The sequence below is a fragment of the Malassezia sympodialis genome, genomic scaffold (assembly GCF_000349305.1).
Source record: "Malassezia sympodialis ATCC 42132 genomic scaffold, msy_sf_9, whole genome shotgun sequence".
NCBI lineage: Eukaryota > Fungi > Basidiomycota > Malasseziomycetes > Malasseziales > Malasseziaceae > Malassezia > Malassezia sympodialis.
In genome coordinates, this window is record NW_017387807.1 from 759,352 (window position 1) to 771,190 (window position 11,839).

General features: G+C 48.6%; 5 protein-coding genes across 5 annotated transcripts; 3 read left to right on the plus strand and 2 right to left on the minus strand.

The window, feature by feature from the left end:
- Positions 1-133: 133 nt before the first annotated feature.
- Positions 134-1,313, plus strand: MSY001_2143 (uncharacterized protein; the record flags this gene model as incomplete). Its single annotated transcript, XM_018883980.1, has 2 exons — positions 134-200; positions 226-1,313. The coding sequence occupies 2 exons, from the start codon at positions 134-136 to the stop codon at positions 1,311-1,313; spliced, it is 1,155 nt and encodes a 384-aa protein (XP_018740686.1).
- A 57-nt stretch (positions 1,314-1,370) lies between these two features.
- MSY001_2144 (uncharacterized protein) lies at positions 1,371-1,757 on the minus strand (the record flags this gene model as incomplete). Its single annotated transcript, XM_018883981.1, has 1 exon — positions 1,371-1,757. One exon carries the CDS (start codon positions 1,755-1,757, stop codon positions 1,371-1,373), a length of 387 nt encoding a protein of 128 aa, XP_018740687.1.
- A 4,459-nt stretch (positions 1,758-6,216) lies between these two features.
- MSY001_2145 (uncharacterized protein) lies at positions 6,217-8,344 on the minus strand (the record flags this gene model as incomplete). Its single annotated transcript, XM_018883982.1, has 2 exons — positions 6,217-7,992; positions 8,024-8,344. 2 exons carry the CDS (start codon positions 8,342-8,344, stop codon positions 6,217-6,219), a joined length of 2,097 nt encoding a protein of 698 aa, XP_018740688.1.
- Positions 8,345-9,159: 815 nt separating this feature from the next.
- Positions 9,160-10,083, plus strand: MSY001_2146 (uncharacterized protein; the record flags this gene model as incomplete). Its single annotated transcript, XM_018883983.1, has 1 exon — positions 9,160-10,083. The coding sequence occupies one exon, from the start codon at positions 9,160-9,162 to the stop codon at positions 10,081-10,083; it is 924 nt and encodes a 307-aa protein (XP_018740689.1).
- Positions 10,084-10,435: 352 nt separating this feature from the next.
- On the plus strand, positions 10,436-11,362 carry MSY001_2147 (uncharacterized protein; the record flags this gene model as incomplete). Its single annotated transcript, XM_018883984.1, is given in 2 exon segments — positions 10,436-11,296; positions 11,315-11,362. The coding sequence occupies 2 exon segments, from the start codon at positions 10,436-10,438 to the stop codon at positions 11,360-11,362; spliced, it is 909 nt and encodes a 302-aa protein (XP_018740690.1).
- Positions 11,363-11,839: the final 477 nt, after the last annotated feature.

The window sequence follows — 11,839 nt, forward strand, 5'->3', positions numbered from 1 at the left end:
ATGTCCTGTGGAGGTGACCGATGCTGACAGAACCTTGTGGAAGGCACACGATGTGGACGTTTGGCTTGCGTCCCGCTTCTCCACATCCTTTAAAAGGCCCGACACCGTAGTTGCCACCATTTCCGCACCAACCATGGGTAAGGATTACTATAAGATTTTGGGTGTGTCGAAGACTGCGGGCGACGATGAAATCAAAAAAGGTATGTAAAGGCGACTGATGTGTAGCATACAAGAAGGCGGCTCTGAAGTGGCACCCTGACCGTAACAAGGATAACGAAGCACAAGCCAAAAAGAAGTTCCAGGACGTGGGCGAGGCCTTTGAAGTGCTTTCGGACAAAAACAAGCGCACAATATATGATCAGTACGGCGAAGACGGTCTCAAGGGTGGTGTGCCGATGCCAGAGGAAGGCGGTGCCGGCGGCTTCCCAGGCATGGGCGGCTTTAGCAGTAGCGGCAGCGGGCCAGGTGGCGCTCGCACGTTCCGCTTCTCGACCTCCGGTGGTAACCCCTTCGGTGGTGGCTTCTCTCCTTCAGATCCCAACGACATTTTCGCGCACATCTTCGGTGGAGCCAGTCCGTTCGGCATGGGCGGCATGGGCGGCATGGGAGGCATGGGTGGCATGGGAGGCATGGGAGGCATGGGAGGCATGCACGATGATATACCCGGTGGCATGCCTGGCTATACATCTTTTGGAGGTGGCTCCCGCGGAGCCGACTTTGATACCCACTCTGAGCCCAAGGTACAACCGAAGGACTTTGAAACGCCACTTATGCTTACGCTTGAAGAGCTGTACAAGGGCACGACTAAGAAACTCAAAGTTGGTCGCACTCTTGCAAATGGCCGGACTGAGGAGAAAGTGGTGAGCATCGACGTTAAGCCGGGCTGGAAGAAGGGTACGAAGGTCCGTTTCGCCGGCGCCGGCAACGAAGTGAGCCCTGGCAAGGCGCAAGACCTCGTCTTTGTAGTGGATGAGCGCTCTCATCCCCGCTTTACTCGCAATGGTGATGATCTGCGCCTTGTACAGCCACTCAAGCTTGTGGATGCTCTCGATCCACCGAAGCCCGGCACACCTGGCTCGCGCCGTAAGATTGTCACGCTAGACGGTCGCTCTATTGATGTGCCACTGCCGTCGGCGAGTTTGGGCAAGACGACTATTATGCCGGGTCGCACAACGCGCCTTGCAGGCGAAGGCATGCCTATATCGAAGGTTAAAGGCACTCGCAAGGGCGACTTGGTGGTTGAATGGAACATCGAGTTTCCTGAGCGCCTTACCGATGCGCAACGCTCCGCTTTGCGCAGTGCACTCGGCTAAGAGGCTACTTGAATCCCTCGCAGGGATGCATCCTGTAATTCTATATAGCACTAATGCTCAAATCAGCAGACGCTCGATAGCGAGCTTGATTGTCTGGATCTGGCTTTGCAGCTCACGAGCCTCGTTGGTTGTCACACTGGCGGCGACCACGGCGCGCGAAACACCACAGGCGCGGCCAAGCGCAATCTTCGAGGGCACAAATACATATGGTACATTCTTGTCTTCACAAAGGAGAGGAAGGTGGAGCACAATCTCAATAGGCTCAACGTCGGCGGCCATGATGATAAACTCACAAATACCGCGGTTGAGCGTCTTGGTGGCTTCATTGGCGCCCTTCTTCAACTGCTTGTAGTGCGACGCCTGCTGCACCAGATCAAGAATCTGGTTGGTGAGTGCAGCATCAGCGAGAGGAAAAGCCTTGGGGTTCACTTGCGATTCCGACATCGTTGACCGTTCAGAGACCTCACAGCTAGGATCACTGGTCGTGGCGACGATAATTTTCTTGCCAGCCGGTCAAAGTCCCGTTAGTCACGTGAGCACTTAGCACTGTCCCTCCACCTGTGCACAGACGCTGGGGGGAGTTGGGGCGTCATTTGCTTGTCGGACGACCCCGCAGTACTTGCCAACAACGTTTCTGCGAGACGATGTCATACATGTCGTCAATATATAGCCAAATGTTTGAAATTGTTCCAAGGCAGGGAGCAGCTTCATTTCAAGCCGGTTATCTTGGCTTAAAAGGTGCTTCATCGGTGGCACAAGGCGATGTACTGATCAAACTCGACATGGCAGCGGATGAAGTTAAGTTATATTACAAATGGTAAGCACGCACATCTTACAAAAGTGTATTGTCTTTGATAGCCACAGAGCAATTCAGAAATGCAAGCGGCCCACCGCTTGAACTGTATCGAGCAGATTTGGTTCTTTGGTCGGCTCCTGGCATATCACCGTCGAGCAAGCCACCTGCCGTATTGCCTTTTCAATTTCCATTGACCAATGATTTACCACAGTGCATCCACTCACGTACGAGTCAATTGTCCTACTCACTAAGGGCTACATTGTATCATCAACGTGGCCTTCACTTACATACCAATATTCTCTTCCATCCGCGCCGTTACACGGATGCAGATCCAACTGCTCTTTATACATACGCCAATGTGGGACCTCATTGCATGATGCCACTTGTTCATGGTGATAGTGAATATTCACTGGGTCCTTCTTACTGGTCATTTGATTCACCGATCCGAGTCTATTTTCGATTGGAGCGCAGTGTGATTCGCCTCTGTGACCCTGTTCAGATGCAGGTGCATATCCCCTCTCCTACTGAGGTGCTCGTCAAAGATAAAGGTATAAAGCTCCAAAACGTATCAGCCACCCTTGTGCGGGTTATCCAGTCACACCCCGCCGGACGAATGTACTCGGATGCGGCTCTCCTTGAGCACATGGATCATCAGCAAGTTTCTCCAACACCTTCTACAGCGTCTGATGTGTCTAGATCCATGACTGAAACTGCTCCCGCATTTGAGACATTTACGGTGACAACTAGTGGAAAGTCTTGTCGTTTTAACTCGCAACGTGCAGTTCATTTACGTTTAGCGTTGCATCCAGGCAGCGTTCTTGGTTGTTCACAACCTTCATCTAGCTCATTTGAGCCAAGTTCTACTGAACACAGCTTGGGTGGTGACCAAGTTTGCGAATCGATTTCTCAAGACACTGCATTGCATAATATACGCTTCGTCCTGACTATCCGCGTAGTTATTAGGGGGGTTCACGGTGAAAATTTGGATATGATAACACGCCGGCTTATCAAAATCTTGCCAAGTCCGCCCGTGCTACCAAGACCAATAGACAGCGAATCTGATGTGCAAGAGAAGCAGTCTTATGACAAACATGCAATGCGAGAATCACATTCCATGGTTAGCTTGTTTACCGATGCTATGGAGTATGATGGCTACGATGACACGATGACGAACCTACCAGTCATCTCTCCGGCTACTGCCATGTCAGCAATGGCTTTGGATGAAATGTCTCGCCCAGTGAATCATCACGAGGCGCTTTCAGATCAACACACGTCTATGGTAACTCGAGGGGAGGGAACCATCCCTCCTGATTACCAAAATATAACATCTTCTAACGATACGGAAAGCCTTACACTCGATGAAGAGCTGCCTGACTTTGATGAGGCATCTAGGCAGCCACCAGAGCCATTATCTATATCTTTACAGACGTGGACTGAAGCTTCCAATTTCACAAGACCACCTAACAATGATGCTATACCCTTGGAGGAGATATTGTCTCCCTCCTCTCCGTCTACGGCAAATTTGCCACCATCATACCTTGATTCTGCCAATACCTGTGATAGGGTGGTCTCTCCTTCCTCTGAGTCGATGCCGCCTGCCTATGCTCCGCCTCCTTCTAGGTCTGACCCTGTGCCTTCCTCCAGTGATACCATCTTTCCGCCCTTGTATGAAGCCTAGACATGTCTATCGATTCAGTTCACGATCCAGCAATCGCTGCAAAGTCAAGTCCTTCCACCAAATGTTTTGAGCCTGAAGGCACTGGAACATATTCTGTTCCGTGAGCATGTATTGGGCGTATATTCGATCCGAAGGTGGGGTCATATCATCTGGTGTGCTGCTTTCACGGCGCCAAACGTGAATTGCTGCAGGGTTTTTTCCTTGCAAAATACTCAACAGCTCTTCACGGTCACGCACATAGAGTCTGGGTTCCAGCAGCTCTATGATCGCCAGAGCAATGCGGAATAGTGTGGCTTCACCCTCATCCAGGAAGCTAAAGTCAGTTATGCGCCCTCACATACATAATATCCCACAGGTGTGACACAGTGTCAATTTCCAACCAGGGTACAAAGAGTGTCTGTATCCAGCCATGTAGATATTCAAGAGGTCGAATATTCATCTTGTGCAAATTGGCATAAATGTCGGGCATACGCTCAGCTAACAGGGCATTAAAGACACGGTCGTACCCGAGCAGCTCACTGGAACGGTTATCTGAATTCAAGTGACGTGTGTCCAGTTTATACATTGCTTTGAGCCACGGTTTGGACGAGATCATATTCAGCAATGCAAGTAATGCTTGTGCTGGTGACATATTCATCAATAACAATGCGGCAAGGCTTGCAGTTCCCGGTACATAGATGGAATACTTTTGATACAAGGCAGTCAAATCCGGATATGGTTGCTTTTCACGCTGTGACGCTTCGTCGGCGCGTACAAATGCGAAAGTCAGCGTCACATTCTTCAAATCTTCATACAAAGGACCTGTCCCTGCCTCAAATAATCGCAAGGAAGGCAGCGTCTGCGAAATATCGGACTCAATCTCTTCTATCCATTCCAAGGGTATCTTGCCATCAGAGAGAGCCTGCTGTACAGGCACCAACGCTTGACCGAACAAATTGTGAGAGAGCATCAAATTGTTTCCACAGGCTCGCAGCCAAATACGTCCTCGCAAAGCTGGAGGAATACCGTCCCACCACAAATCACGATATTTTGGTTCTTCCCTAGCTCGAGTCCAGCAAGGCAAAATTTCCTGATCCCATACCTGTCTAGCGTGAGCCTCTTTTTCCATTCGCTTTCGACACTCTGCCTTCCCGGATTGTATTCGCATTTTTTGCATTTTTTGCGATGCTTGCATCATGGCAGAAAAGTCAGCTAAATGCTTGGCTTCCTCTTGTCGGGGCTTCGGGGGGAGATGTAGCATCCTCGTTAAATTCGTCTTCTTGCCATCTGCGGATTCTGAGAGTCCCAAATTTGTAGTGCCGGAGGGCGACGACGTAGTGGTTTGTGAGGTAGTGTCACGATCAAACCCTTGCGATGTTTGACCACGCGAGAATATATGGAGACTGTCCAATTGTCCTGTTTGCGTGAGCGATGTGTCTGTGTCACTTGCATCATCTGGCTCGCTAGAGGACGTTTTGGTATTTTCTTGTTGTTTCTTACGAGATCTCTCCAAAGACGGACTGTCATTGATGTCAGGCGAATACCTACGTAAATCACTTTGCGCGCTCTTGCTACGCCCTGATTGTAAAAGCAATTTTGACGCAAGCGGTGTCAGTACTCGTTCGGTGTATTCCTCATGATCATCAGGCATGGGTGAGCGGACCATAATTAGTTCTCCATTTAAATCACGAATGGTCATGGTCATTCCTGGCTTCATTTGTGCATCGAAATGAACACCCTGTGGGGATGACTGAGGCTCCTTGGATAATATCAAGGGTCGTAGACGCGCGGACTTAGGGTTCTCAAGGCGACTTCTGTAACGCCCTTCTACCTTTCGAGGTAGAGCTGATGGTGTCATTGAAGCCATAGACCTGCCAGCCATAGGTGACGACTGGTATATGGAATTTCTCGGCAAGGACCCTGCTGAGCCTTGAGCAATGGTATGCAAATCAGGTGTGGATGACGACGCGATGGCATGCTGTATACCTCCATCAACAGAATGCAAATGTGAAGTGTTAGAGGGAAGGTGTGGATGAAGCGTGACTTGAGAGAGCCAACCAGACCGCAAACGGGTTCCCAGATGGCGCGCGTTGGCTGTGCGTATGATAGATTCGGGCGGGGGCTGGTCATGTAAATCAACGTCGACGAAGTCATGATCCTCAGATGATTCTGTCTCTTTAGAAGTCATCTTTTGCGGTATGTGCCACACGTCTCACTCTTAATGATCACGCGTCGACAGCCGGCAGTGGTGTGAAACGCGTCCGTTCTCGTGGCGGCGAGCGAAGCGGGGCACCTCCACAATACAGCCAAACTGTACGACCAATTTAACAAGGCTTGCAAGGATTCTAAACCGTTAGTTAGTGCCAAGAATTTGTGTCCAAACAGAAAAAAAAAATCTATCACATTGGCTACATTAAGGGAACATCTATCTATACGACGAGGAAGGGGAGCTAGTCAATGTTCTTTCCTGAACAGCAATTTAAGCGCGACCAAATACTTTGCTGGGCGCGCTTGTGGTTTGGGTCAAACGGTTCCCGCATTTTTTCGTTGCTCTCCGCTATTTGGTCATGCGCCTCAGGACCAAGGTCACCAAAACCTGCAAGCTTTTCATTCTCACCGACCATAGGACGTGGCGCACCACGCTGGCGGCGAGACTCATCTCCAGATGCCTCGTTGGTGGGCCTTTGTGAATTAGAAGCCCAGGCTTCATCATTTTCATCCTCTGCCCCTTGGCCATCCCGTTGAGGCACTTCCTCGTATTGATCTTCACCATCCATATACCTTTCCTGCGCCTGGCCCTCCGACTGCTCCGAGTAACCTTGAGCGTTTTGGACCGTGTCTCCAAACGAACCTTGATTACGAGAAAAATCATCAGCATCGACGAAAAGGTCATCTTCACTAGAAGAGGAGAAGATTGAGGCACTCGAAGAGCCAGCACCCGAACGAGGAGTCTTAACCAAGTAAGACAAATTCGAGCGAGAGTTGCTCATCTGACCATTAGACATCATCGCTGCTCCACCGGCTGCCGCAGTGGCCGCGCCAGCACCGGCGCCAGCAGCGATATTAGCATTGGCCCCTCGAGAGCCATAAGTAGGCGTCTCAGTCACATTGCGGTTTCCAGTTAAGTCCGTGCCAAACGTGTGACGACCGTCGTTGGGCGAGCGAGGCTGCGATCGAACGCCAGTGCCAGCAGCAGCTCCATAGGCTGCATTAGAATGCTGGTCTTTCCAATTTTCTTTGCTCTGGTCCTGGTGAGTGTTAAAATGTCCTTCGCGCGATGAAATGAGCTTTTGCAGGGTTGGCAATGACATCTCCTCACCGACAACATGTTTGATGATTCGTTGGTTCTTTTGCTTGTATGTCCATTCCAAAGCAAAATCATCTCGAATAATACCCGCACGATCGTACATAGAGCTTGCGAAAAAGAAGGACGAAAGCGACAAAAACGTCGCACGGACTTTAAGAGCCATAAAATGGCGTTCTTCCATTAACGCATCATCCTGGCCCTGGGAAGCAACCCAGCGGCGCGTGATCTCTTCATATGCTTTTGCCTGCTGCATATATTGAGACCAGTACTGTCGACGCTGAGGGTCTGACCGCATAAGGGCAGGTTTCTCTCCTTCACCAGTAGGGGTCCACTCCATAGCTTCGGCCAAGTCGCCACCCATGGAGCTTTCGAGGCGATCACTGGGAATCAAGTCGAGATCAGCCGGCTTGTTAGCGAATGATATCTTCGCACGGACATGGGCATCGAGCATGGGCGCCAGTGCCTTCCAAATACCTTGGAAAATCCAAGGAGCTGAATAAATATAAAGCTTGTAGAGGGTCTCGGGGTAGTACGCTTCAAGTATAGAAATAATTGTCAAGAGCGAATGCCAGTCCATATTCTTCAAACTGAAACCGGACAAGTTGAAGACGATCACAATTTTGTCCATGGGGTGCCTGACAATTCTGCGGAAGGACTCAGCACAAGAAACGACATAATTTGTCATAGTATCAGCACCCTGCTCCTTTGCAACATGTCGCTTCACATGAATATAGATAATTGGCATTAAATTATCGGTCATACCAGCAGCATAAGCCTTACATGCAGGCCCTTGTCGAGCAAAGTCCTTATCTTCAGCACTTAGTCCAACATCTCCCTTCGCCATAATGTCAATAATATTAATTTCAATGCGCCATTTAAGACACTTGCAAAGCATGGCGAATGCGCGATGAACATTCCACTGGATGTAAGTTACGTATAAATAAACAAACCTTGCGTGCACGAAGATACTTGAGTAGGATCATATCAGGGATATCTGGGCCAAAAAGGAACCATAACTGTTCGTAAAACTCATCAACACCATGTGTAGTGAAGAGGTCCTTGAGTGCACGTTGTTCTTCATGAAGTGCCTTGGCCTCTTTGCTCGCATTATCAGGCGGCCCGTGGTGAGGGTTATCAAGGTTGAAATGCCCAGCCTTGACTTTGTCAGGGTCATTCAAAATTTGAAAAATCAAATCCCAGATTTCGGAAAGCTTCTGCTTCTGACTAGAATCCAGGTTACCTGCGAGATCAGAAACCATATAACTAACCATAATTGCCTGGATCAGGTTTCACAGGCTGTGCCTGCTTGTATTCAGCCATGGTGGTCGATAGACGCCCTATGTACGGCTTCCTCAACCCCGCGTAGCAATAAGTCCAAAAAAGGTGCTGAGTCAGCACGGGCCCAAAGCGCTACTTGATTGGATGATCTCTAAAGCCTGACCAAGAAACCTGCATAATGTTGATCTACGGAGGAGCGAATATGGTCAACTTCGTATCCTAACCGGTACGTTTTTCAAGCTCCATTTCTTCGTGATATTTTGCCCCCTCTTGTAACATTACTGTGGCGAGACTGACACACAAGTACCGGAGTCGTAGCTGAGCCATTAGATCGAACCGGCCCGCTTCCTCGCCCTAGTAAGCCAATGGAAATTAATCGCGTCTATTTATAGATACCTCTGCATGCAGGCATTTCCATCGATCCAGGTTATTGCACTTTCATCCTTCCTTCATCCACTCTTAGCACATGTCATTGGTTACATTTTGTTGCCCCGCTTCCTCCGCATAAGATCTCGTGATATGTGCGATTAGATTTGTCCAATACATTCGGATCAAAATTGGTGGAGTAACATATCAGGTTGATACTTGTCTGTGGGATGAGTCTCGTGATCCACGTAGGTCCTGTCATTTGATGCAGTTTGGCCAATACGTTAGGGTCAACATATATCGAATTATAATATGTCGATTGATTGGATAAGTTTCATATCCCAGATCACATGCCGGCACATGCAACTAGTCATCTCGGCTACCTTGTCGAAAGCCTTTAAATGGTCAGGGTTTTCGGCACTCGCCAGCTTCCCTCATACTAATGTTCTTCAGTCGCATTGCTGCCCTCGCGCTTAGCGCTTTCGCAATTAGCAGCGTGAGTGCCGCTGCTATTGAGCGTCGTGCTCAGACGTCGACCACTCAGCCTGTTGATGTGCCCTACAACGTGGATATGATCTCTCAGGCAGCTGGTCTTGTTCAGCAGTCGTACTGCAAGCCTGGTAGCTACGAGGCTGGCCTGGAGGTTGGTGACTCGAAGCTGCTCTGGTCGACTGGTGATGGTAACTTCCGTCAGCGTGTCTTGATCTACCACTCTAAGAGCCTTGGTATTGCTGTTGCTTTCGAGGGTACCAACACATCGTCTCTGCTGTCGGATGCCAACGATGTTCTGTTCTGGCATGACCTCCCGAACTCGCGCTACAGCGAGTACATGCCTAACGGTATTAGGCTCATGCACGGCTTCCAGGAAGCTTACATTAAGCTTGTGGACGATGTCATGCCCGCCATCAAGAAGTACAAGAGTCAATACAATGAATCGCGTGTTACTGTGATTGGTCACTCTCTGGGTGCCGCTATTGGTCTTATTGCTTCCATGGATGTTCACTACCGTATTGATTCGGGTCTGTACAAGTCTTACCTGTTTGGTCTCCCTCGTGTTGGCAACCACGTATTCGCTGATCTGGTTGACAAGACCATTGGTCACAAGCTGCACTGGTTTGTGAGTGGTCGCGACTGGGTTCCGTCGGTGCCTCCTCGTGAGTTTGACTACCAGCACCCCTCGAACTATGTCTGGATCTACCCTGCCAACAGCACTAACTGGAAACTCTACCCTGGTCAGGAGAACGTGCATGGCTTCCCTACTGTCAGCCAAGAGTGGGGTGTGTTTGACGATCACCAGGGTGTTTACTTCCACACTCAGATTGGTGCTTCCTTGGGTCGCTGCCCGGCTACTGTCGGTCAGGACTAAATCTGCGTTGATATTTTCTCATAATTGTTGACGCGCTCCCCTTGGGTCGTGTCTTATCATAGCGAAATTTGTTGATCGGAGTTATACCTGCATGTGAAGAAGTATTACTGTGTTTGTCAGGGCACTAAACTTGTATATCAAGCTATTCACATTTTCTGTGATTCTGATAACTACGTCGCTTGCATTTACTCCACATGCTCCATACTTTCGCTCTTTATCTCTATTGCCGATTACACAGCCCGTACACAGAATAAGACTTGCCCATCCCTTATCATGACGGGAAATGTACACCTCCATATCTAAAGGTAAACATATATAAGACGGGGTATTTACAACCCCCCCCAAACTTATCATGGTTCAAGTCGTCTTTTTTGCCTTAATCATCTGCGCTGTAACTTCATTCTACTCTTCGCTGGCTGCCACTCTCAATCGACGGGCTCAATCATCTACTTCTCAGCCTGTAGAGGTTCCTTACGATCTAAAGAAGTTCTCCCAGGCAGCTGGACTTGTTCAACAATGTTATTGCACTCCTGGATCTTACCACAAGGGTCTTCAAGTGGGTGATTCGACTCTTTTATGGGGAATTGGTGACGGAAACATGGAACAACGCGCTCTTATCTATCATTCAAAGAGTCTTGGTATTGCCGTTGCGTATATGGGTACAAATGTATCTTCGCTAAAGTCCTCCTCTAACGATCTTCTCTTTCTTGGCGAACCGCCGAATGCTCGTTACAGCGAATATTTCCCTGAAGGTGTGAAGCTATTCCATGGATTTCAGCAGCCATATATCCAACTTGTTGATCGTGTCTATGATGCCATCAAACGGTTTAAAAAGGAATACAATGAAAATCGTGTTACTGTCATTGGTCATTCTCAAGGTGCTGCTATGGGTCTCATCTCGTCCGTTGACTTTGAGAATCGCTTAGAAGATGGGATTTACCGCTCATACTTATTCGGTCTGCCACGCACAGGGAACCCAACCTTTGCCGATTACGTGGATCAAACCATTGGCCATAAACTGCGTTGGGTTGTTAGTGGGGATGACTGGGTTCCTGCGGTTCCGCCTCGTTGGTTTGATTACCAACATCCATCTAACTATGTCTGGATTTACCCTGCAAATTCTACGAACTGGAAACTGTACCCTGGTCAAGAAAATGTTCATGGCTTCCCTACTGTCAAGCAAGACTATAGCAATTTTGACGACCACCAGGGTGTATATTTCCACACTCAGATTGGAACTGAGATTGGTCACTGCCCTGCTTTAGTGGGCCAGGACTAAGTATGCCCATGCTTCAAAGCTAGGGTGACAGTGTCGTTAGTGTTCTAAGACTGAGACAGGAGATTCGTGGAGATAGTACGTCGCCGGGGGGTTCGGTTCCTTCAAATTTATATCAAGGATGATTCCTTTTATGTTATTGAAATTGGTTAAAGATAATTTTTATAGAAATTTTTGAATCCTAGTACTTTAATTCTGAAGAGTGTGAAGCTGTATCTGGAATCCAAAGGTATCTTATCGACGAAGTACCATATGAGTTTCCATTATTTAGTTCTATATAACATTAAATCTATTTTTAATTTTTTCAGCCAAGGTTCAAAAGAATACACCTCTGAATAGAAGGATATGGGACGTAGCTGTCTTTATCCCTGCTAAGGTCAACTGTGCCTATCGAACCCCAGCTTGACCTTATAACGCATAATTTGTTGGGATCAATTTAAATTGGCCTGAGCCAACTGTGGAGGTAAGGCCGAGGCGCTC